This window comes from Andrena cerasifolii, chromosome 15 (assembly GCF_050908995.1).
Source record: "Andrena cerasifolii isolate SP2316 chromosome 15, iyAndCera1_principal, whole genome shotgun sequence".
NCBI classification, from domain to species: Eukaryota; Metazoa; Arthropoda; class Insecta; order Hymenoptera; family Andrenidae; genus Andrena; species Andrena cerasifolii.
The window spans coordinates 3,485,359-3,513,276 of NC_135132.1; the positions used below are offsets into that span (position 1 = coordinate 3,485,359).

The 27,918-nt window shown below is 35.1% G+C and overlaps 1 protein-coding gene across 2 annotated transcripts in view; it reads right to left on the reverse strand.

Annotated features, from left to right (window-relative positions):
* Positions 1 to 27,918, reverse strand: part of LOC143377164 (protein qui-1) — a 70,374-nt gene that overhangs the window by 25,876 nt on the left and 16,580 nt on the right. For both annotated transcript variants that reach the window (XM_076828173.1, XM_076828174.1), the window contains exons 2-5: positions 6,874 to 7,766; positions 5,252 to 5,429; positions 1,223 to 1,302; positions 259 to 381 (exon numbers count right to left, since the gene is read on the reverse strand). In XM_076828173.1, the coding sequence (XP_076684288.1) occupies positions 259 to 381; positions 1,223 to 1,302; positions 5,252 to 5,360 (312 nt within the window). In that variant the 5' untranslated portion in view covers positions 5,361 to 5,429; positions 6,874 to 7,766. The remainder of the gene's footprint in view (positions 1 to 258; positions 382 to 1,222; positions 1,303 to 5,251; positions 5,430 to 6,873; positions 7,767 to 27,918) is intronic.

Genomic DNA, 27,918 nt, shown 5'->3' on the forward strand with positions numbered 1-27,918 from the left:
TCGATTTGAGTCAGGAAGCCTGGTGGGACATTAAAATGGATGGCGGTGGACTTGAATTAATTGTTGCAAGAGGAACTGTATGTGTATACCTTACACCAATCGTTTCTAATGTAAATGACCACGAGATTAAAGAGCATACTTATGTTATGATTGAATAAATTCATCAGTTTTCTCCTTCTACACAGTTTCGAGAAGTTTTTCAGTGCTAATTAAAATTGAAATTCTTTCTTAACTCTACGTTAATTATTTTGTACTTACCAGTAAAAAACAGCCCCTCGAATGTTGATAAGCGGCACGTATTTCGTCAAGGAAATGTTCAGCTAAAAATGGATTTCTATCAGGATTCACATTCGTTGCATATTGCATATCCACCAACAGGACCTGCATTATGTTTTATTCATTAATCATCTGTACGTGTATGGAACATGAGAAGGGACACAATTACGCGATTCTGAATTATCCAAAGCAATGCAAAGAATAAGTGAAAACTTCTATAATTTAGACAAATCACTTGGGAGTTATTATAATTTTGTACGGGAATGTTAGTGTTTGAGTAGAAGGAACAAAATGATCACTGGATATATTATAAAATCCGCACAAATATATTTTTTTTCATATACTTTCTAACTGAAAACTGGAGACATTCTTTTGTACGATATAGCGGAGCCTTATGACTTCACCCATTCGAAATATTCTGGAGAAATCAAAGCCAGCAAAATGGTGACTTAAAACACCCTTAATTTCATTGTGAACTGTATTATTTTATCAAAAGCCCTGCCATCAGAAGCAATATGTGATCAATTTTAAGCGAGATGACCCGTTTCGATAATTCGAAAAATGTGAAACGAATATTTTTCTTCGAAACCCGTATAATACCAGAAGAAACATAAGTGGCTAAAATAGTTTCCCAATTTTTATATACATAACTATAACACTTGTCCAAAGGGGAGTAACGAAAAGAAAAAACCAAGTTGTATATTTCTCCATTATGTTGAATATAATGCACAAGATCAACTCATGTCTAACGTGTTAAAGAAACTTTTAAAGAAATTTTGTTAAAGAAAAATTAAATGATTCAAAGAATTCTAATAATAACAATAATAACAACAACAATAATAATAATAATAATAATAATAATAATAATAAGGTATAACTTTATAGTCATTATTTTGATTTACATCATGCTATTAATGTTATTGCTGTTAATTGTTCCTATTTTTACCTCGATTCCCATGTCATCGTAAATCGATTGTAATTCTGGCCCCACGAGTTCCAATAACTGTTTCCTTTCTTCTATAAATTCTGCAAGTATGGAACGAAATTATGACAAGGAATATATGGGATGGATACAGAAAAAAGCGATAGATGTATAAATCAATAAACAAGATATCACACAAGGTTATTCAACATGGACGAGGCGCTACAGTAGGAACAAAATTAACTGGCCGCTCAAGACCACTTGGGACGAGCTACCCCCACCATACCATTCGATTACCCCCACCATTTGTTTTCTTGCTTCTACAGAGATCAGCAGTAACATGCTTCCTCAGTAGGTGGTTGATTTTTAATCAAATTAGTTCCTACTATAATTTGAAACCGAGTGGAAACTTCAATTTTAAGCAAAGAAATACTCTAATGGATTTGAAACATGTTTACTAAAGAATACTTAAAAAATTGTTACTTCAAGCGTGAAACGAACTGCTACTATGCTGTATTGTATGAGGTAGATTGCAGTAAAAAGAATCACGAGGAATTTCCAGTTACTATAGGAATGATTTATTATTGTAAATCTTTCTCAGTGTGTTTTTTATTAATACTTTGTTGTCAAAGCATTTACGACTATCAGAGTTTCTTTATCGCCATCTTGGAGATCAATTTCTCTTCGGTGCACTTCCCTCTTCAATATCCCGCGAACATATAGATTTAACGACGTCGTTAAATCGCAAGTGTCTTTGCAATAATTCTTCTTAAATAACTTTTGTTTACGACACTGGTATTTAAACATTTTTAAGCGAAACTCAACTTTCTGCACCCGCTTTTAAATTATGTTAGAAAAGGATTCAGGACTTAGCGTGTATTTAACATTTATAAAACTGAGCTCAAATTTTTAAGTTTACTAAAAGGAACCTTAGCTGATTTAAGTTGGAAAGTGAATCTTATAAAAGATAGAAACAATTTTCGGTTTTGGTAACGCCTGTGACTCGCCTGCTTCTTTAACGCGAGTATAGAAAAATAAATAAACGTAATTAATAATTGTATTTGGTTCATTGCAGAATTAATCATTCCTGTGATATAATCGTATGTAGGTGTACCGAGCAATAGTGAGCTTTGTAGGAGGAAGAAAAGGAAGGTGGTGGGAAACAAAGGAGTCTGTGCGATTGGTAGCCAACCATCCAATAATAACGCCTCAAAACTAATCATCGCTATTCCCACAGAATTCACGATGTGAACCGATCTTCTGTTTGGGTATATGCATGGGGAACCTCACTAGTGCTTATTCTTAGTATTGCTCAGCTTTGTGGAACGCAAAATGCTTATCAATTAAAGATCAAGATTTTCTTGGGAACTTCGAGTCACAAAGGTGTGAGACACGTGTGATAATGAAAAAGAGATAGAGGTATATCGACCAGTTGTGAGATCTTTACTGTGCATGCTCAAACAGAAAACGGTTCCACAACCAAACCTTACTAGTACCCAGAACATCTATATTTTGAACATTTTTTATGTCACCAAACTAGGCATTTGGTCCGATAGCAAAAGGCAAAGGGTTGATTTTTCGACAGAAATAAGTATTTATTCACCGCACCTTAAATTTCGACCAAGAATGATTTTTTTTACAGGCATTGTTAAACCTTATGTACATCAGAATATACCTACTCAAACCACAAAGTGTAACTTTCAGGAAATATATGGTGTGTCCCGAAATTGGGACAACACGGAACATCCAATATCCTGATGCAAAATGACATCGAAAAGGCCTTTACCGTTTTGGGATCCGAGGTTTCGTTCTCGAGATATTGATAGTTGAATACTAGCGGTGCACGTTCCGGGCCGCGCAGTTTAAAGTCGAAACAGCTGAGCGCGGAGTAGTGACCGCTCGCGCACAGTAGATTCGACCGCGCTGGTTCAAACCGTGAAAATGGGTTAGCGTGGTCGAATCTACTGTGTGCATGGGTCTGTATCTACGCGCGCCTCCTGCGTGTGCGCGCGAGCGGTCACTGCTCCGCGCGCAGCTGTTTCGGGTTTAAACTGCGCGGCCCGGAACTTGGTCCGCTAAAATTCAACTGTTAATATCTCGAGAGCGAAGCGTCGGATCCCAAAACGGTAAAGGACTTTTCGAAGTCTTTTGGCATCACGATATTGTACGTTTCGAGAAACCCGCAATTTTGGGACGGAATTCTTTATTTATTTGTATGTATTTTCGATACCGAAAGGCATTCAGAGATCAATTTTGAGCGGAATTAAAACATCAAGAATATAATAACCCTGATTTTACTATTTAATTTATTAACTTTTCACATTGTAATATATTTAAAAAATATCTTAAATATCGTAAATATTTCGCCCTACTAGTTTCTGCTATTTCACTCTGATATGTATTTTATATTTTGGACCGCGTATAGTCTGACGTACATAATTATTTGTTTAATGTTATTTTCCACACAAATAAATACAGTCATTGTTACATGGATACTATTTTCGTTCACTTTGTGTTGATTAAACATTCTGTACTCATTTCAATCAATACTATGCATCCTCTAAATTCTGAGCCTTTTTTTTAATACATTGTTTTCAAGCAGATAGTGAGAATATAATAAACAAATATTTAAACAGATATGCATAAGTGCAACCATACACGAATAAATGAACGAAAAATAGTGAATGAATCTATGGAAATATTGCAGGTTTAATCAACGAACGAACACAGACACATGGAAAAGTAAACGAAGGTGTGGACAAGTAAAATAATATACAGGTGGAAGAACGAGCAAATGTATTAACAGGAGAAATAGACAATTGTGCACGTCGAGAAAGTAATGAATGCATTGGCAAACAATCGATAAATAAATTTATTGAACATTGAACAGATTATTTCATTAATCTCACTGATACACTTATCGTTTCGCCTTATTGTCGCATGCGTATAAGATACAAATACACTTAGTACGTTATTGCACACGCATACACAGTCAGCTGAACAAAAATTCGTGAAAACATACACAAAATGAGAAACATAGTCGCCACTTAATACACAAGCAGTGAGACATATAGATGATTGAAGAAACCAATAAAATAATCGACGTACACGTGGCTAGACAAGCGTACAAAAAGACGGACACACAAACAAACGCTAGATTTCATCCACTTATGTACAGCAAATACATACACAGTGGCTCGCAGGCTTGTTCGCACAAATTAAGAAGAGTGTAACTAATTGTGAAAATCTCTATCCTGATTTTGCTTCTTGATTAGCATCGCATGATCCATAATTTTAATACAAAAAATAAGACTGCATAAACAATGTGTTCGTGAACAAGTGTGTGAGCAACTGTACACAGGTATACCGAGCAATAGTGAGCTTTGTAGGAGGAGTTAGAAGGAGGCGGTGGCACAGAAAGTCTCGTGGGAGGTGCTTAGATGCCGGCCACCCAATAGCAGTGCATCTACTTATCGCTAGCCTCACAGAGGGCGCGCTGAGGAGTGGAGGGGGTCAACGGATCCGCCCATTTGTCATGCGCATTGGAGACTTCAATATAGCTCGGTACACCTACAATGTGCATGAACATATACGTGTACACAAAGTAATACATAAAGCGTTCGGATTTCATTAAAAAATAATAGTACATACATTACAAGTAAAGTATGTTTCTCAAACAACGCATTCGGACATCTAAAGTACACTGTTCTTCATGAAGTAACGTTTTTCCATTAAGCTACTATAATTTATCTTTCTTTCTCAATTTAGGGAAGTGCCATGTAAAGGCTAGAAAAAACGTTTTTAATAATGCGGTTTGAATTATACTATTTTAATGAATTATACATATACTTGTTAAAATTATTTTTCCTTTTTGTATTTCAAGTGCTGGTATTCATAAGGATTAACAGAAATTATAAAAATTTTTTGGGTTCTTTTTCAATTGAAACAACAAGTCAGTGTCTGCTGTTCGTTACTCGTGAAATGTGTCATTTGAGAAGCATCTAACATACATAATGAAAGACATTAATATGAAAATAGATTAGAAGAGAAGACCATTCCGTTCTCCAGCGATGAAGATTTTAATGAGCCTCGGGGCCGGCAAGTTTTTAGGGGGTGGTCCACCCTTAATCACCCCTGCGATGAGATCCACTTCCAGATTCATTTTGGAGACTCTTTGTTTTGCAATTCAATGCAGCATTTTCTCTTTCACGAAACTATTGTGCAGTTTGCTCTGATTAAAAATAATATAATTATCACACATTTTAAATGAAAGGACTTAAATTTCAAAACAAATTCAATACTATTTCTAGCCAATTTTCTAATGTATAATTTTCATTTAAATTTCTTTCTCTTTTAGGAACTAGTATTTAGTTTAAATTTTTGTTCTGAGATATCAACTTTTCCATATACATATATACATATGTATATTTATGTTTTATATTTGATTAATTTTATTCTGATAACATTACCACTGTGCCTTTTATTTACTAATATTTTTATGACCGAATGTAATTTATCTTGCAATTGTTTTCTTCTACAAAACAAAACAGGTTAGTCCAATCCTGCGATTTATATAAACAATTTTTCTTCAATAGTAAAGCAGTAAATTAATTTTTATTAAGAACATGCTTATATGCAACACGTTACTAATCTTTTTCACAAATTGTTCTAATATCTTTTTAATATTATTAGGATGTTGTAATAAAAATATTTTTCTATGAGATTGCTGATGAAAGTGATACACATTTTGGAAAATACATTCTACCCAAATAAATGTTTCGATTATATTAACTATTGATTCTTGCATACTTTCTTCGTGTATCTCATTTATATATTTCTAAATTATTACTACTGTACAAAAGTCTTTTCCTTTTTTATTTATAAATAATTAAAAAACAGTATATGAGAATGTAACGAAATTACTTCGTGAAATTTATCAGATTAAAATATGCGATCTGTGAATTTATAGTACATAATATTCAAAATTAATACTTACTACTAATAAGTTAACAAACTTAATACTTATAATGCAACAAACGAATATTTGAAAAATAATAATGATCAAACGAAAATAATGCAATCATAATGTTAAGAATTATTCATTTCCATGAAATTACACATACGTACAATACTTTTGTTATTAAACATATTTAGTATTAATTCCTCATCACTTCGTAAAAGATTAATTCAAACAGAATAATATTGAAATCCATAATTCCACTGTACGTACACATAATTAAATTTCCAATCTATTTAATATCAGAAATATTGTCAACACTTTATTCAAAAGAATAAAATGCAAATCGAAATTGGTTGTAAATAAAAAGTAGCCTCCATTTTTAAAAAAAAATCCACGACAGCAGCATTGCATAAACGCTTTAGGGTTGAATAAAAGAAAAATACATTTTATTAGAGAGCAGCAAATTTTATTAAAATAACTGCAATTTTAAAAAGTCACAAAAGTTATTACAAATGAATAGTAATCTAGTAATATTTAGACAAATAGCAGATTATAGAATTATAGTAAAAAAAAAATTGTTGCACAATCAAAAAATTCATAAGTTGAAAGAACCAAAAAAAAAACTTTATAATATATACCTGCATGAAATTTATTGGCAGCTATAACACAAAACTTCGCGATATATAAATATCTTTACACAAAATGAAATAATCACCTCCAACTTTAGTATTCCTTCCCAATTTTTCCTTTGTTCCAAACTGTTTTGATGATATCTTCTTCCCCTCTGGCCTCAATTTATAGCAATAAAAACACAGTTACTTCCTCCTGATAATTTCGTTAAATGTGGACCCCATGGACACCAAATATTTTATACGTCTCGATATATCTATGTATAACATCTACGTATAACATATACTTTCATAAATATGTCTAATTTTATTTATTGTATTATCGTTTCGTAAGTTGATTGTATCTTTACTTCCTTCTTTGTTCGTTCGTTTTCTGAATAGGAATTAACGTTCTTTTATCAAATTATGTCGAAATATAATCGTCAAAACCAAAATATTCGTATCCGTTTCTATATCTTAAACAGCAAATATCTTCTTAACATTAACAATGATTGATAATAATCTTCCTCATTAACTCTTCATATATATATATATATATGTGTGTGTGTGTGTATAGATGAATATACATCTCAGTCATCAATAGAAATACTTATAATCGATTTAATCTATAGTTAAGCAATTTTGTTCGTCACGTAATTAGGTAACTTTGTTTGAAGATTGTCCTCGCTTTTTCTCTTTGTCTTTTTTATTTTCTTTATTGTACTTTCCGTGGATGTGGCTTTCTTTCATAACCTTTTTCACTGATTATCTCAATTTCATTTCGACTTGTACCCAGACCTCATCCTTCCCTTCCATATTTCATCTATTATTTTCTTTTCCTGTTTTGCCAATTCTCGTTTGTACTGAATTTATATTGCTGATTGATGGTCCTGGTCAAATGACGAGCGCGACATTCATCTTCTCTACCCGTCCAACTTTCTTCGAATTTTTTCTTACAGACTATGTTGAGCCCATTTTTTTTTTTAATATTTTAGTGAATCTGCAACAGAAAGATTAGGCATCTTGTTTGAGCAGACACGAAAATTTGAAAATTTCATTTGTATGTGCAAAAGGAGTAAATAATGTGTTAGGTAATGGTGTTAAGGGGGTATACCCGTTTGAACCCTCGGAAAATGTATACATTTTGTGGATTTTTTTACAAGTCAACGGTTTGATGCAGATTTCCCGTTCTTTAACTATGTTTACATATTATTATGAACTACTTATAAAAAAAGTTTCAGTTAAGAAACTATTGTTTTTCGGAAGTTACGGATACATGTCCGAAAGTCTCTCGATTTTAGACGGCTAAACGGTGGCCCTAAAAACTCGCGCTACGTTCAACCAATTTACTTCAAATTTTGCATGCAGAATCATAATAAGATTCCACATCGTCCAACGAAGGCGATTTTGAAAATTTTGAAAAATAAAGAAATGGTGAGAGATCAAAGGTAAAGTTAAATTTTTCTAAGAGAAAAATCCACCTTTTTCCTTTATAAATAATAAACGGGGAATCGAAATAAAAAAAGCCTTCGTTGGACGATGCGGAATCTTATTATGATTCTGCATGCAAAATTTGAAGTAAATTGGTTGAACGTAGCGCGAGTTTTTAGGGCCACCGTTTAGCCGTCTAAAATCGAGAGACTTTCGGACATGTATCCGTAACTTCCGAAAAACAATAGTTTTTTAACTGAAACTTTTTTTATAAGTAGTTCATAATACTATGTAAACATAGTTAAAAAACGGGAAATCTGCATCAAACCGTTGACTTGTAAAAAAATCCACAAAATGTATACATTTTCCGAGGGTTCAAACGGGTATACCCCCTTAACGTATGCCATCGTTATTAAATATACCAGCGCTGTCCAAGATCGCTCCCGCGGGAGCTTGGGGTTCTCCCAAGAAGGCGCGCTGCGCGAAAGAAAGATTGGAAGGGGAAGCGGGCGCGTGAGGGGCCCCTACGCTGGACAGCGCTGAAATGCACATATAATTAAAAATACACTGGAAGCGTTTCTAATATGTGTACCTGGTTTTTCTACTTGAAAAAAAAATAAGTAAAAAATGTAGAACATCTTTTTTGATTTTGGCTGTTCCTTTTACAAAAAATAATATTGAGTGTCCATTAAATATGCGTTTGACTGAAGAGGAGTGGTAGAATTTGATAGTAAATATACAAATGTGAATAAAATGAATCGGAAGGAAGCACGACTTTTATTGAATATGCAATAATTACACTAATATTAGTTTGTTTAAACTGGCATATCACTGCCTGGGGATCCCTACACTCGTTACATGCTCTCTCTACAACCTCGCTATACGCTCTCTATACTCTATAGAGTAGCTTAAAACCAGAATCTTTAAAAATTCACTTGGACACATATTCAAACACACCTTCAAGGTTGTCTCTTACACTTTGGCGGCCACACTTTTTGCAGCAAAGTTATGCTCACTGTCGATCTTTTCCAAATTTTCCAATTAAGTATTTACACGTTTTGGAAAACCGTGAAAACAGCATACTGCAAGTAGGGTATACAGTAACTCACAGGTTTGTTCCCACAAATTAAGAAGAATAACTAATAATTATGAAAGTCACTATCTAATGCCTAGATCAGGGGTGCACACTAAGTCTGCCCTAGGGTAGTCGGTGAGCCCTCGAGCTCGACCGTGGTATGCTCACCCCCACTCCTCGGTATAATGTTTCGTGGTGGGGAGCTCTATGACTGCAAAGGCCGTATGCCTGTTACAACTACAAGCATACTCGCGATAGATATACAAGATCAAACGAAAACGTACAGAATTTTATATTATATTGAGAAAGTTAATTTTAACAAATTCGCACATGTAAATTTGAGTATTTGCATTTGAAGATATCTAATAACATATATGTGATATATGCATATACAGTGGGCCACAAAAGTATTCGGATACTTATAAAGTTGGTCCAATATTAGATCCATATGTGAATATACATATATTTCTATGTATAATTTCTTAATATTTATTAATCGTGGATTCATTTCTCTTCAATTTGAAACCTTGAGTACAGAGATTGGAATTATAATACTCAATACATTTCTTTTAAAAATTCCCCAAAGTGTGCCTTACTTTCGGAGCGTCAAACTCTGGAAACCCCTGGCGGCAGCCTGTGAAGCTCCGCTCCCACTACTCCAACCGCTCCCCACTCCGTTGGCGGACTCGCTTGTTCTTGAACGAGCTCGAATGTGCGCTCGCGCCCGGAATTGGGGGTCCTGTACACCCCTGGCCTAGATTGTCATCGCTTCATTTATAAATTTAATGCAACAAATAATACTACACGAACAATATAGTCGAACGAATGTGGCAGAATTTTGTGAACAAGTGTGTGAGTGACTGCGTATATTAAAGCTACGGAATTTTCAGTATATTTATAGCATTTTCTGTGATAGGTAATTTTCTAAATATACAGTAAGACCGAAGATATTAATTTACTTTTTGGTGCCACTTTACCAAATTATTGCTACTATTTGGCGCGTCACAACTTGATACAATGCAATCTGGAAATACGATGGAAAGACTAACAAGGGAAGTTAACCCTGGAACTCACAGTCCCAGATCTAAAAAATGACAGTTAACGTTTAAACAAATGCGAAACAATATAGAACTATCATTCACGTATAAAACTATTCGTTACTTTATTGAATATAGATAAAAAATTATTGAACATGCTTGTTTACTTCCATCTGATCCTACATGATTTCACTCGTCCCTTAATGCTTTTTTGCTAAATTACTAAATCGACTGTTTACACCCAGTATCGCAGAATTTATCAGCCAACTTAAATTCTTTTAATTTCACGCCTACTATCGTTATCCGAATTGGAAAGTGACGGCCAAAAGTCTCGCTCGCGTCATCTCTCACCCTTTACCCATCAGAAATTATTTACAAGGGAAGTTCAGCAACTCGAAAATTCAATAAAACCTGAAACCTTGCAGAAATGTAGCTCAGGTGGTTCTAATAACGTAACTATTTTTTGATTCAGCAATAAAATGCTCCTAAGGGTGGAAACACCCCTTCAAAAAATCGTGCGTTTCCATATTAACGCGAGTACCTGCGAAACCGTAGAAAATATCGAACAAAAAGTTCAACTCAAAGTTGTATGGCTTTCGAAATCCTACAATTTGGCGATAAAGAATTGTCGAAAAAAGGGGTGGTGGGGGTAAAGTTTGAAAAAAAAATGATCTTCGCAAATTCTTTATCGCCGCTTTATAGGGCATAAAAAACAATAGAACTTTGAATTTAACTTCTTTTTTATATCTTCTACAGTTTCGTAGATATTCAAGATAATGTGAAAACTTAGTATTTCTTCGAAGGGGTGTTTTTATCCTTAGGGTCGTTTTACTGCCGAATCAAAAAGTAGTTACGTTCTTAGCATCACTTGGGCTACATTCCTGCACAGTTTCAGATTTTTTGAATTTTCAAGTTGAGGAACTTCCCTTTAAGGGGTTGTTCCGGAGCCCATAAAAATAGGTGATCTTCAGGAATTAATTAAAGTAAAACTACTACGTATAATTTAATGCGACCTTTTGCGTTGTATTAAGAATGTCTTAAGCTATAGAAATAAATTTTTTGTTTTATAAATAATCATTGCAGACGGCACTGGGGAAAAAATTCATCCAAAACAGTGGTACCTGTAACACCTAAACCCTTGGTCTTTTCAATGGCTTTAAAAATTATAAATTTTCAAAAATTCTAAAATGTTACCGGTTTCTCCACTACACAGAAGTATATTCTTCAAAATAAAAAAGTTTCAGTCGAATTGGATAATAACTTTTCGAGATATTGTTTCACCAATTTTAGGAACACTGTTTCGAGAAAAACACGTTTAAAGTTTTACCACCGCGACTCAAATGCCTATAACTTCAGGAATTTCCCGAATTTCACACAATCCTTTTGCTCGCGTATTCTTAAGGGGTCATGCCCTTAAGAATACGTGACCGTAAGGATTTTTTTATCCGATGCTTAGTTTTCTTTTAATTGATTTTGAAACTTTTACTTTAAAAATCAGCCATTTTTTCCCAAATCAATATTTCGAAAAATCCTTCGTTCAAATATTAGACAATACAATATAATAAGTAAATTCTTTTGAATTTTTTATTTCAGATGATCGACCTTCGAGCAGCAGTGGTCACCACAGAAACCATTTTTTTAGAGAACCTTCGAAGTGATGGACCATAACTTAGTTATTGCTAAATATTTTTAAATAAAAAAATTACGACGCACAGTACTAGATGCAATCCTTAAAAGTCAAAAAGATTTTTTGAGAAATGTGTTATAGCTTTTGAGTAAAAAATTTCCAAAGACCACCCTTACATTCGACCTCCTGACTGAGCATGACCCCTTAAAGGGTTGAACATTCGAAAAATAAAATTAAGAAAAATCGATTTTTACACCGGAACCTCCCCTTAAGTATGCCACGAGACAATATTTCGATCTAATATGATTCTCCAATCAACACGAAATTTCACTCGAGCACAATTCCCTCCCTGATCGTAGCGCGTATATATATATATATGTACGTAGTTGCGAGCTCGTAACTTCGTCGAACACGACAAAGGTTTCGTCCCAACGGGCTGGCCAGAACAATGGCTTAATTCCAGGACGAAATCGATAGCGCGAGAAATTCGTTGACAGGTTAAAGAGCATTTTCTGCATAGGATTGCGTCAAGGCTGAGCATAGTGCACTTAACGTCAATAAAGGGCCGCCCTGCCACCGTTTTATTACGCGACTCGGTGGCGGACTCGCGTGAAATATTCAGCCGGATGAATATTTAAATGCACTCTCATAAATTGCCGAAGCATTTCGTGGAATTTTCGTAATATTTGATATCTGGGTCGCGGGACAAATCTGACTTGGGATTAATTAACGCGGTAACCGGGCAGGGCGGTTTCACCCGGCATTTCCAAATTCCGCCGCATTGATACAGAGAAACGCGTTACAGATTTAATAATAAAATTATAAATGTGTACGAAAGCAGCAAATATAGCAGGACCACGTGTATAAATTTTACTGTCGACTAAATTTGCCATTTGTTTTCAGTATATTAATTTATAATTAATTTCTTTCATTTCAGCTTTTTTTCAGTTTTTCACTAGTCTGTTGCAATTAAAAGAGTTTTGTTTCGGCGCACTGGCTCGGTCCTTCGAATATTTAAACAAAAACTGATTGCAATTTTGAAATATTTTTTTAACAGTTTCCAACGTTTCGGTGAATAATCCTGACCATTTTCAGGGAAAGTTAAAATTTATTTTTTCAAAAAGTGGAAATAAATGTTGAAATGTATATTACTTTTTAACTGTTAAATGATTTTTTAACAATAAGTGAGTTTGACTTCTGGTGTTATTGCAGACCTACTGAACTTAATTTTGTCAGATTTTAATTGGATGAATTTACAGCATCGCTAGGAGAGAAATTATGATGCAATGGGCGTCGAAATTAAAGCATCGCGAAATTTTTGAAGAAATTTTTGAACTGTTCTAGTTTTGCGAAGAAAAATCGTACCGCGCTCCACCTGAGGCGATTCTGAAGGGTGAAGTCTCTACTTTCACCTCCCCGAGTTGATTTTCTTCGAAGATGCTTTTGCACCAGGAAGCGAGGCGGGGAAGTCTTGATATTTTGATCGATGGGTTTTCTCGGGAAGTAATCCCGCGCGAAAAAACTTTATTCTGCACTTTTGGCTTACTTTGCCGCAAGGATTTACCACCCGGATTGTACCACCACTTCAGCCGCACCCTGTATGCGGCAGAGCACGTCAAGAACTTGGAGACTGAGGAAATGTAGTCTGTCAGACACTCTGATCTTAATTCCGTTTCGAACTGTCGAGCGGTGTCAGCACGAAAAATTTACGTCAATGCTGGGCGGTTCGATATTACAGACGAATTAAGGTTCGCTATAGAAAGAAAATAGAAATCTTTAAATTAAAAAGTCGAATCGTTCAGAATTTCTGTAAATCCGCAATTTTTTATCTCACGCAAAATAAAAGTAAAATTATTATTTTCAAAGTTATTTTCGTGTGTTTATTTCTTATTGCTTTTAAGCATTATTCTTTTGTTAATAAAAATTATTTCGTGTTCTATAATTTGGTGGCATTCGCGAAACTGAAATTTTGAATGAACGAAGTTTTTAAACTGAAAGTTGATGAGCAGTTCCTCCTTGAAGGAAGATTTTTTTTATAACTTTTAAGGAAATGCATTTGCAAGCTTTTAGAAAGAATTGTGAAATTGTCTTGTGGTATTCGCTGCAGTCATAAGTAACTTATGGGTTTGTGCCAGAGTTTATATAATATGTGCACATATGTGTCAGATAAATAGGACAGGGCAATAATCATTTGTCACGTGCTTTCAACATCCACAATTCCAGGAGACCTTGTCCGTTCCGAATCAGATAAAACTTTCCCACAGACCAATAACATCCTTCATTTATGTATTTTGAGTAGTGCCAGAGGGGTGTATAAATAATTTCAGTTACCTTAGAAAAGTCTCCTACACGGGGTGTGGCAAAATTTTTGGTTTAAGCGAGTGAAAAAATACGTCAAAAGTTAAGAGTCAATTTTTTATCTCGTCTAGTCAATTTTATAAAATATATATAAGTGAAAAAAAATATTTATAAGTGAAAATTAAAAAATATATATATATATTTAAAACATTGACTCTTAAAAAATATATATATATATATTAAACAAATTATTCAACATTTAATAATTGAGGAATCTTTGAAAATGCTAGCGCTACTATTGAATATCCAGCTCTGCTCTTCTAATCATTGATTTATGGATTTTTGTTATTGCATGGCGAGATGTTACTTGTTCAAATGCTACTGTAATTTTTTTTCTTCCACTGGAAAAGAGGTAGTCTGTTTTTAAGCAGGGACTTTACATGATCCCGTATAACGCAACTACCGGACGAATGAAATACCAGCCTAAGTAGAGTGTACTTGTTCGTATCCAGACGAGTCAAGCTGGAGCAAGTGCAGATGCACTCGACCAAACTCCAGGAATGTTTCTCGAAAATTCTCTACCCGTTAACGATGGTGAGTCTAATATTTCCTCTTCAAATTGAGGTATTGAAGTGAAAATTAAAAAATCTGTTTAAACATAATACGCGCATTGACAATAAAAATAAAAAAGGAAGAGTGAAAATCCTGTTTCCAAATCTACGAGATTTTAACATCGATCATCTATGCAGTTTGCAATTTCGGACTATTGCGATGGTCGAAAATTACTTCTGGACTAGTTGAGAATCACTGCATTGTGATGTTTAACACTTCGAGTGGTGCATAGTTTTGAAAAATTCCCCTTTATGTCGGTCAGGACTTTCCAAGCGATCGTTCCTGCCGAGAAAGTTTTGTCCACCTCGCCAGCCCTTCGAACACATGCTAACACTAATAAAAATATAAACTTCTATATTGTCTATTAAATCTTCGTGGGAGTAGCATCACTGGATAAATGAGCTTTTTCCAATGAAAATGAGTCCAAACACGACCTTATTCGGACTATTTTTAATTAAACGTATTTCGGATCGTTTCAAAATTCCGTCGACAAAATATACATCGTGATTAAAAATAGCCCGAATGAGGTCGAGTTTATATTCGTTTTCATCGGCAGAATCTCGCCAATTATTTAGTACTAATTTCACAAGGATTTAATAAAAAACATAGAAATTACAATTTTCATTCGTAGGTGGCTCATTGGAGAGTCTGAACCAGGGGGCTGCCACTCTCATTTGCGATTTTAGAACAGTGTTTCAACTGCCACCTAGGCAGTTCCAATTTTTTCGAACTAAAATTCAATATGGCGGTGATCACGTGTTCATGATGAATCTGTACTGTGTACGGTGTACGCCGTTGATATGCATTGCATGGCATTTGTGAATTGTTGATCGATGCGAACTAGTACCGTACGAAACCCAAACAATCCTATCGAAAAATAAGTTTTATAAAATCAGTTTGACAGTATCAGGTATGTATACAGTTGAATATACATTTTTAATGCAGTATATGTAGAATATATTTTTAAATTATAATGTTTATACAGCTATGGCACGACATGTACTATATTAAAAATATACATTCAACTATATACATACCTGTTACTGTCAAACTGATTTTATAAAACTTATTTTTCGATAGGGTTGATGTGTCTGTTCCAGCCTTTAGTACAGATGAATCATGAACACGTGATGACGGCCATATTGAATTTTAGTTCGAAAAAATTCGAACTAGGTGGCAGTTGAAACACTGTTCCAATATTGCAAATGAGAGTGGTAGATCCTCAGTCTGAACTGAGAAAGCAAAATCTGAGCTTGGTTTGTTTTCAAAATAAACATTCCGGGACTTCCCAAAAATACTTTCCATGTTTTTCAGAAATTATCAACGAGAAAACACGGCGATGTCATTAATAGAAGTGTTAATATAGAAATTGCAACCGTAACTCGAACTAAATAGATTCGGTTCTTAAGGGAGTTTTCTCCTTGGAAAGCCAGAGAATCATGGGTACTTTCTCGGAATTTATAGACACTAAACTACTGTGTAAATTGTTCTCCAATTGTACATGTTCATTGGCTTTTGAACAATACAGGGTGACAAAAAATAAATGTATTAAAATTTGAATTGCCCTAAAAGAAAAATGTGACAATGTATGTCAGAGATGATTGTTTTATTGGATTGCCCATATTGTGTTCTTCATTATGAAACATAACCTCACGCTTCTACCTCGTGGCATTTGTTTTTTACTAAGACCATTTCCCGGGTTTTATCACGTCTGCAGTAGGGTTTGTCGGTTTTTACAAATCGGGTTTAAAAACCGTTTTTTTTTATAAATTAACTTTAATTTATTGTTTTGTAATTTATTGTTTAACGGGTTGTACGTGGTTGCAATAACATTAAAATACAGTAAAATAATGGTCTTAATAATAAAAGCTGAATTTCAAGCAGTAAATACCAGTGTATTTCGACAAAAAAGTTTGACAAAAGGCCTAAAATTATTACAAAGTTTTCATGTAAGTGAAGTTCGAGAGGAATTTGATGAAAATAAGAATCATCATATAATTTCCCACGTTTTAAGAGAAACACCCGGGGCGATTAATACAAAAAATAATATATTTTACGATTAGTATTTTTCACAAATAACGCAATGCGTTCTGCAGAATTCATGTTTAACTAATTTCAAACATTTAAAACTTCCGCTAATTTCACCCTAATTTATTTCCCTACTATATTCAACCACAGTCGATTAATCATCCCACTTTTCAAAAGTGACCGCGAGGTAGCGCTGTCCGCGGTACTTACCTAGCCTATAAGCTGTTAGAACACGTGTGACTTTAACCTCAAATTATAGTTCGGTGCGTGTTACCTGTTCTGAGCAGGTTAACCTGTTTCGTAAACTAATTAGGAATGTCATTTAAGTTTTCGTTCGTGGTTTCGACGGATCACGTTAAGCTTATGTCGGTAAACCCGTCTTTTAACTGTCCGCCGACGAAGGTGGGTCAATTTTGACCCGTTCCGTCTTCGTTAGCAGACGACTCGTAGGATGTGGCGAATATTTACCATACCTATAACAGATGGCGCAAAAGTCGTCATCCGATGTTAATAGCTCCGAACCTTTTTAATTTCAGGTATATGTCAGTGATGTTTCGACATTTCAATAGAAGAGACTCGCGAAATTTATTGCCCATAAAGATGAATAAGTATACTCTTCAGGAACGCGGGAAAATTGTGTCGATGTTCTTACGTAATAATTCGTCGGTGGGCTTGACGCAACATAAATTTAGACGAATGTTTAAAGACGCGAATAACCCATGGACTTTACAACAATTAAAGGACAATATTCAACAATCAACAATCTTCACAATAAAAAAATATAAAAGGAGCCTAAATTTGCATTAATTCAATTGGCGGTCGTTTGTCGGATATTATCTTCGGAACTTCGTATCATAAAATTTGTAAGTCTCAATAAATTGTACCACAAAAAAAAAACACCACGTTGTTTCATTTAAAATCAAGGTTATGGACTGAGAAAATCGGATGATGACTTTTGCGTCAACTTTTCGTTATCGCAAATACGTTATGCAGAAATTGCAATAGGACAGTTGTATTTATACTGTATATTTTTTATAAATAAGGTAATTATGGGAGACTTGCCGCACTTTACCCAAAATCGTCACCTTGTCAAAATTTTGTAATGTAAACTTTTTCCAAGGATACATATTATTAGTTGAACATCTTGTGCTACTACTTGCATTTAATAAAATCAGAATATTAATATTTATCACCCTTAAAAAAGTAAAACCGAAAACATCCTTTTTGGTGATGCCGCGTTTCGAAACACTTTTAATTTAAAAAACCAGCAAAAGCAAAGTAAAATGTAACATATTTTTATTTTGTACAGTTATGAAATTCAATAAAAGTGTAAGAATAAATAGGCACAGATATTATTTCTGTTTTTCTAAATCTATCTGCCTCCTTTTCTTTTTTCCATATTCATGACACATAAAATGAAAATAAAATTTGAAAAAAAGAGTAGGTACAAAGTCCGCATATATTTTTGGATACGGATAACATAAAAGCATCATTTAGTCGACTTATAGCTTTTGATACAGTACGGTATCAAACCCACATAAAAGTGCGGCATCTCTCCCATAATTACCCTAAACGTCACAATTACCTAAATAAATTGTACATTTTTCCTTCATAAATATGTGTACTTTAGCGTATTATAATAAAAATTGGAAAAAGTTCATTCTCCGATATCTAGATAACCAAATTTTATTGTGGGTCAGAAATGACCCGATTCCGAGTTACGCAATGGTTACAGTAATTTGCATGGTTTAAACTTACTTTTTATAAAGATGGCTATAATAGTAAACACAATTATAATCGTGCTAATTGTAAGACATTATTATCTTTTATATGTTTTCTGTTACTTTCTGTTTTTATCCGACTGCGACACGCAAAGGAGGGTATAGTGTTTATCAGGCTATGTACGTATGTCGATGTTACGCTCTAGAGTCTGTACGGATACACCGATTTGGACAAATGAGGTGTCTTTAGAATTGTCTTGACGTTCCGAATGTTATAGGATATAAAAAAAAAATAAAAAAACATTAAAAAAAAATTAAATAAAAATTTAAAAAATTAAAAAACCCGACTGCTTAAAAAAACAATAAAAAAATTAAATTAATAAAAAAAACATTAAAAAAATTAAATTAATAAAAAAAACATTAAAAAAATTAAATTAATAAAAAAAACATTAAAAAAATTAAATTAATAAAAAAAACATTAAAAAAATTGAATTAATAAAAAAAACATTAAAAAAATTAAATTAATAAAAAAAACATTAAAAAAATTAAATTAATAAAAAAAAACATTAAAAAAATTAAATTAATAAAAAAATTAAATTAAAAATTAATTTTTGTAATGTTTTTCTAAGCAGTCGGGTTTTTTAATTTTTTTAATTTTTCTTCTTGATTTAGTACTAACGCTTGTTTCCCTACTCCGTGTCTTTCTCACCTCCTTCTCCCACAAAATGGGTCTTTCCCGTTCGTTGTAAATAAATGAATAAAAAAATAAAAAAAAAAACTCTCGTCCCCACCCTAGCCTCCCTTTATAAGATTTTCTTTACTCAATTTCCTGAACCCTTTCTTTTTCGACACCACGTATATTTGCTCTGATCTTCGGTAGACGAAAAGATCGATAGCCGACATTACTATAGAGGCGCGAGGGGGTGTCCCATTTTAGACAACAGATTGACCATATGCCAATATCACAAACACTCGACGTATCTATGCCTCAACTTTTACGAGCCATTTCATTGAACGGCATTGAAGTAAATGGATCTTCCCTCCCGCTATTCTAGCCACGTGCTTGGAAGTTTCAGTGTCCCGCAATTATCGGCGACAAGGGAAGTCGATGCCAGAGTGACGAGCGTTTACTGCATCGGGTGAAACAGAACCCCGCGTATAGTGCACTTAACGTCGGTAACAAGAACCACTTGGTGAATCCGTGGCGCATTCGTTTAGCCAGATCCCCTGGGAAACTTCACCGGCGCTGGAAATCCATTAAAATTGAAGGGGATGAAGTTGGAAGTTCTTGAATCGCGAATCGAACGGTACCGGAGGATCGTGGCTGCTTTGAAACCAGAGAATTGGACCGAGGCGATGGAAACCAGGAGAAAGTTGCAATACGGAAGAACATCTGAAATTTTATCGCTACGCTACAAGTAGTTATACTTCCAGCTTCGAAATGGAAAGTGTAATACGAATGCGGGCAGTATTCGTTCCTTCGAGGCAGCGAGTGTTTTCGGTTTGCCTTCATTGCCTTATCGCGTAGGGTTGAATGAGAGACACTGCGAATTAGCGAGAGAGATTGAGAAGGAAACTATCTCAGCTTGAAAATTTTGGTTTTAAGCAAACTTCATGTGAATGTAGAGCAAATTGGGGTAGGTATTCAAGGAGCAAATATTTTCTGCGGAAATTCTGTCTGAAGGGATGAAATCAGCAGGGGCGGATTTGTATATAGGCTAATTTAAGTTGGCTGTAAATTTTGCGTGGATGAAATTTAAAAATGTTTTTTACTAGGGTTTATATAAAAATCGACTTTTGATAAAACCGGTTATCGAATTCCAGTATTACCCAAAAACCGGTTAGACCGGTTTTCGAAGTTGCACGAAATATATATAATTAAAATAGTAAATAAATATTTGTACTTATTTTAAAAATGTTCAGTTTACTTAATATTTATGGAATTACAAAAATATAGCAAAATAAAATATACTGTATCTATACAAGACTAAATAAATAAATAAAAATTAAATTAACTAAAATCCGTACAATTTTTTAGTTCATTTAATATTTGTGGATCTACAAAAATATAACAGAATAAAATAAACTGCATGAAAATTAAATAAAAAAAAACTAAAATCCGCACAAAATATATTTTTTTACAGTGGTATCAAATTATAAATCTTTATTTTATTTAGTATTTTTTCGGAAAATATGAACTCATGAATACAACTGTTACAACTCACCAGGGAAGTTCGGCAACTCGAAAATTCAAAAAAAAAAAATGAAACTTTGGAGAAATGTAGCTCAGGCGATTCTAATAACGCACCTATTTTTTGATTCAGCAATAAAACGGCCCTGAGGGTAAAAACACCCCCCCGAAGAAATCGTGACTCCTCAGATTATCGCGAATATCTACGAAACTGTAAAAGATATAAAAAAAGAAGTTAAATTCAAAGTTCTATTATTTTGTATGCCCTATAAAACAGCGATGCGGAATTTACGAAAAACATTAATTTTTTTTTCAAAATTTAACCCCACTACCCTTTTTCAGATATTCTTGATCGCCATATTGTAGGTCATCGAAAGCCATACAACTTTGAATTGAAATTTTTTTCGATATCTTTTACGGTTTCGCCGATATTTACGATATTTTGAAAACTCACCATTCTGTCGAGGGGGTGGTTTCACTTTAAGACGGTTTTATTACCGAATAAAAAAAATAGTGACATTATTAGCATCACTCGAGCTATATTTCCCCAAAGTTTCAGATTTTTTTGAATTTTCAAGTTGCCGAACTGCCCTTGTCAATTTAGTAAGTAGGTACCTGCCATCTATTTTGTAAGACCTGAACACTTGTGTTTCGACACTGTAAACCCGGATACACTGTGCAGCTTAACGAAAGGGGTACGAATCGATGCGATTTAAACGAGAGCCCTAAACCGATAGAAATCACCGGGCGATCAGAGGAAAATGCAACGATGGAGAGTGTCAGAGACGGTGCTTCAATCAGTTTCGTCGACGGGCAAATTACTTACGCAGAAAAAGTTAATCGAATCTTAATGAGGTTCTAGCTTTTTCGATACTGGAACGCAGCGTCTGCGGACCACAGAGTATTCCGCGTATATTCAGTTACGGCAGTTATTCCCAGCTGGGGAACGAAAATATTCGCTGGCGCAATATTTTCCTGATAAAGATTGCAAGAGGCAATGTTTATAAAGATTTATTACTTTTCGCTGGAGCTGGTTAAATTTGTATATCGTTGGCTGACCAAGGCTATCATTCCGTCCTTAAATCCTTGAGGATTTATGGCAGCAATTACTTTCTAGGTTTTTTGCAACAATAGATTAATAAAAATCCATGGGGGAGACTTAGTGAAAACTAGTTTTCAATTATTACCTGATTTATTGTTATAGAACTGAAAATTTGCGTTTACTAAAAATTATGAAATATGGACTTGGGCAGCTTTACCAGCAAGCCAACGTGGCTGTTCGTGACTGTAGTATATTAAACGTCCGATAATTGAGGGTTGAGAAGATTTATTATGTCATAAATATGTAAGAATAGTCTATTTGAAATATGTTTCGACGTCAGGGATTGTATTACGTAAAATTAATTTTGTTTTATTAACTGTCTCACAAGGGAACATCCCGAACCCGGAAATTCGAAAATTTCTAAAAAGTATTTCCTCTTTAATATGCATCTGTTGCTTTTTCGTTTTGATTATATTTCGGAGTGCCATGTCGTTTTGAAGATATGCTTGAAAATGGCACAAATTCAATTTTTTCTTTAACTCGCTGTATCTCGACAAGGGATGATCGCAGCATCGTGATCTTAAGCTCATTTTAAAGCGGAGGGTCAGTCGATTCAATTGAGTGCCAGGCGAACCTGTGCCCACTATGTTTAAAGTTGCTCCCATTTTACGGGTCCCTACACTGCGTTCCATATAAGAGTGTACCAACACCCCTACCCATGTGCGACCGATCTGCGCAGCTCCCACGGATCTGACACACGCGATTGGTCGTAGCACTTTCCCTGCCGGTTTACTACCAATCAACAGTATTCCTGCGTGAAACGAGTATGCTCTAATGTGGAACGCAGTGTAGAGGTCCCATTTTGAAAATAAACTTTTCGAATTGATGTAAATCGTTTACTTAAATGTTACGTCCGAAACCGACATGGTGATTGGTGATTGATTCTTTTTGGAGTACTGTGCGAGGCAGGTGGATTGGCATTAAAGATCGAGGAGGAAAAGATGTGCGTTGTTTCGTCTTGGGACCGTCAGCCAGGCTCATCAGTAGGGCTATAGCTGACGGCCCCTGCCCTAGACACACTTTTTTTTCAACAGTGTTTATTTATGGCAAAAAAATTATAAACTTTGTAAATTAAATAGTTGTATTAACCTTCGTAGCAAGACTTATTTTTATATATGTTCAGTCTGTTCTTAAGAATGTGAGTCGTAACGATTTTCCAAATTATCGCTGGTACTTTTCTTTCTCGCACTTACATAGCAGTGGGCTACTAAATACTTTGCGTGTAGCTCGATGCTCCCCAAACAGCCGAAACGGGAGCTTTCTTCTGTTTCGCTTATTCTAAACCTTAAGGTTAATACCAATAATACTATTTTACATATGTAGACTATATACACTAAAGGATGGGGTGGGGGGCTAGGGGAAATTGTGAGGGTTTTGTAAGGGATTTTGAATTTTGCAGGAGAAAAGGAGGGGAGGGGGCAAAGGTGAGGACAGGATGGGGGCAAGGAGGGAAGTGGATTCGGAATATTACAATATTGCCGAATTTACATGGATGCAACCCTATTAGCAGTTTCGCTATTTTTGTGTTTCAGTATCACGATATTTTTTTTTACTGACAATTTGTACTTTATCACTTTGATTATTACACTACATTAAATTATATTTTCTACCCTAGACACACGGGGACTGAGAGGAAATAACTTGGAACTTGTATATATACGAACGAGAGTGGACAATAGGACTTGCGAGAAGAGTAGACCTCTAGCGGCGCCAACGGAGACTAACTGGTACACGGGGACTGAGAGAAAATAACTTGGAACTTGTATATATACGAACGAGAGTGGACGGTAGGACTAGCGAGAAGAGTAGAAGACCTCTAGCGGCGCCGGCGGAGACTAACTGGCACACGGGGACTGAGAGAAAATAACTTGGAACTTGTATATATACGAACGAGAGTGGACGGTAGGACTAGCGAGAAGACTAGACCTCTAGCGGCGCCGGCGGAGACTAACTGGTACACGGGGACTGAGAGGAAATAACTTGGAACTTGTATATATACGAACGAGAGTGGACGGTAGGACTAGTGAGAAGAGTAGACCTCTAGCGGCGCCGGCGGACACTAACCGGCGTGACCCATGTGTGGGGCCGGGACGTCGCATAAACCATACCTTTCTATTAATCTAACGTGTTTAAACAGAAGAGGTTAAACAAATTTAGCATTTATTAACTATATACCTAACTGAACACTGATAAAAACAATATTCTCCACTGCATTCCTTGTACCCTACAAATGCAATTAGGATACGATCTCGAGAAGATTCTCTTACTCGGCAGATCTGCACTGCTGGAAATCTAAAAGGTTTTACGAGCCACGTTCTGTTCATAAAAAGGTCTGCAACCATTTAACTTCTTTTGAAGAAACTTAAAGAACGAATTCTTCTTCATCGAGAAATTCCAAGGATAATGCATTTGCAGTTACCTGGATGTTCTAACAGGACACCGTTTCCACGAGGAAAGTTCCGACGCTAAGACAGTTTTATCGACGCAGCAACTTCGACTAAAAAGAAGATTTTTCTTGGAAGAAACTCACGGTAACAATTAAACTACCCCCATTAAGACCCAGATTCTCACCGAGATTCTCACGGACACTGCAGCAATATCAATCCTAATAGAAAAAGGTTCTGTCGCAGCATCGTTTCTTTGTCTTACACAGTTCTGTTGATTACTGTTTACAAGAAAAGAAACAGGTCACCTTTATATCGCTTATTAGATTGATAATATAAAAAACGTGGTAGGAGATATTATACAGAGCGGTTAAGAACAAGTGGTGCAATCGGACATAGACTGATTCATTTTCGAAAAATTAATATAAATTCAAAAATAAAATTTGCTTGTCGAAGCTTTCATTTTCGAGGAAATAGACTTTGAAAGTTCGTGTAGTATGCACACAGCTAATTAAAATTTAACAGAATGTGTCAGCAGAGGTAGTAGAATTGCGAATAAAATGTTTGCTCATCCAAAAATCTAACGAAAATGTAGAATACAATTTTTTATATGTGCTTTCGTTCTCAAGAAAATCAGTTTTTTTTAATTAAAAACCAGTTCTCGAAGTTTACGAATTTATTAAAAAAAAACAGTTTTTGAACCCGGTTTTTAAAAACCGATAAACCGTAGCACGCACATGTGTTCGATCAGCGCACGCAATCCTTGCGTTGAACGCCCATAGGCGTTCAATTGCTATGCTTAAGGAATCCCACTAAGGGATTTCCGCACGCTGCGTTTGCACCTCGGCACTAAAAGAGTTAAACTCAGAAACTTTTACTGTCATACACGTTTCTATGAGTTTAAACGTAACGGAGAGCAGAGACAGAGGAAAAATGGTAAAATACTAAAAAGTGGTATTCGAATATTAATTGGGACAGCAACAGGGGTATCTGTTTTTTTCGTCCGACACAATTTATTGGTGAAACATCTGCGACTAATGGAGAAGTTTTTACGAATGTACACCGCGCTGCCTCCAGGTGAACCCCTGAACTTTTGACCCGACTACCCACCCTGGGCGAGATCCATACATAGATGCACACACATGTGACGTAACCGCAGCTGAATCGACTGGTTTCGAGGAAAACCACGCTGTTCCAATTATTTCGTTCAAATAAATAAATAAACGAGCATTCCTTTCGTGATCTGCTTGTGGAATCGAGAACTTATGTAATCAATGATCCTCTGAAAGCCTCGCTCATACGAAGACTTCACCACCAAACTCATTCCTCTTTTCAATGGAGATGTACAAAAATCTAAAACGACTTTACTTCTCGAGATACAGAATCGTTACTCCGCGATAAATCCACTTTCGGCAACGAAACACTTTTATTTGGGCAACAACAATTTTCAGAAACAGTGAGGTTATGGTGAGCAAAAATTATTTTGAAGGCTTGGAAATTCAGTGAAATTGGATAGGGGGAGCAGCTAAAGTTTAACAAGGAAAATATAATGGAGGGCTGATCTGAAATATGCACGTGAATTTCCGTCGCCATATTAGCTCCGTAACTGAGGTTATGTAACCAATTAAGACTCTATAACTAGTATCGGATTTGTAACGGTCCGATAGATGGGATTCTTAATGCATAACCGAAACGTAATAATACAGTAGGTACAAAATTATACCGGGCAAAGTGGAACACAAATTTCTCAAGTGAAGGATATGGGGAAAAACTGGGGATTTCCATTTTTCGTGGTTTGCGATTTATAGGATATTTTGGTGGCAACTGGGACTACAAAACTGTCGCAAAGGGCTATAAAGTTCAAATACCCTCGTAAGATAACGTTAAAGATTTGGTATACTGGTTAAAACAGAAAGCAGTAGAAAAAAATACAAAATGTCCCTAGTCTTTGCCTGAGCACAAACTTCTGTCGTCAAGGTGAACCGAGAAATTATTTAGGAAGAAAATAATATAAGAAAATTAAATTCATTGAACCTTGTTTCTTTACTGGTGGAAGAGTATTGCAACTTAATTTTCTTGATAAAGCAGTTCTGTGACATTCTGTGAAGAAAGCCAATAATATTATTTGTATGTTGGCAACAGTTTTCAGTTGGCAACCATTTCGAGCGTTCGCCTTTGTTTTAACTTGCTTGAAGTTGGATAGCCAGTTAGTCCGAGTTAGTCGTAGATGCGCAATATTCTAAGAGACACGGTTTGCGTTTTATATGAAGTTCCTATTATTCGGTTTGCCATCGCAACTTAATAAATATCTAAAAGACTGCTCTCTGAGTATTCGCGAACATCACATTCCCTGTTTTTCCCCTTACCCTTCAATTATATTTTTTATAAACCTGCACGTGGTACGTTTTCGAACGACCAGAGTTGAGCTACTAATTATAAAATGTTTAATTATAAAATAATATTTTTTGTCTGCAATATTAATTTAAATTTAAAAAAAAAAGTTATATGTTAGGAGCAGGTGTGAAGAGTCATTTGGTAATCGATAACTTCACGAGATCAAAGCAACGTTTACAGCTGGTCCAAAAATATTCAGACATCGAACATGAGAAAGGGAACGTCAACATGCAGAATGCACATTGCACATGCTGTCACCCTGTCCTATACGATACGTGAAAGAGCATTTTATTTTATCCGAAACTCCTTTTAGATCCTTTTGCCTACCCCATTTCCCTTTGTTTGGCATCGTCGAGGCCGCTTCAAAGCGAACAAGCAAAGCCTATATGTATAAACCACTCTTGGACATTTTAATATTCCTTTTCCATGTTTCTGGTCCTCGCTTCTTGCAGGGTATTGAAGGTAAGAGGCAGCGGACAAGGAACAGTTGCAACGTTTTCCCCTTTTCGATAACTTCGATACAACACGTAGTTTTACTCTCGAGCAGATATTTCTTATACAGGGTGTTCCCCTCGAAACGGGTCAGTGCATTACCATCTTCGACTGTGACGAAACGTTTTATGCAAAAATTTCAATGAAAATTAATGGCCGAAGTAAGGCATGACTAGAGTTCCTTGGGCAGTATAGGAACACGCCGATCCTAAAGCGCCATCTTTATAGAATGTAAATCTTGAAGGAAAAAATAAAACCTAACCTAACCTTGAATGAAAATTTTTTAAGGATTGTATATGGTGGCAAGAAAAAATTGTTTTCTGTATCTTGTTCTCGTAGAGCTCTTAAGGTTATTAACGTTGTTTCTATAATAATAATAATAAAGTGAAAAATACACCTACCTAGGGAAGATCCCGAACTTAAAAATTCAAAAAATTCTGAAACTTTGTGAATGTGTAGGGGATTTCCTCCTGATTACAACGCAATTTTTGTTTGCTGCACAAATTCACTCTAAGGGGGTGAAATTTACCCCTGAAAATTCGGTTATTTTCCGATTTTCTGTTATAACTCGTGAATTGTAAAATATTTTTTTTACCAAATGATAGATCTAATTAAAAGAAGTAATTTTTGTCTTGAAACTTTTTTTCTATCTCTTACATTTCGCGAGTTATAATACAAATTCGGAAAATAGCCGAATTTTCGGGGGTTAATTTCACCCCCTTAGTGTGAATTGCGTTATAATCAGGAGGAGTTTGGGTTA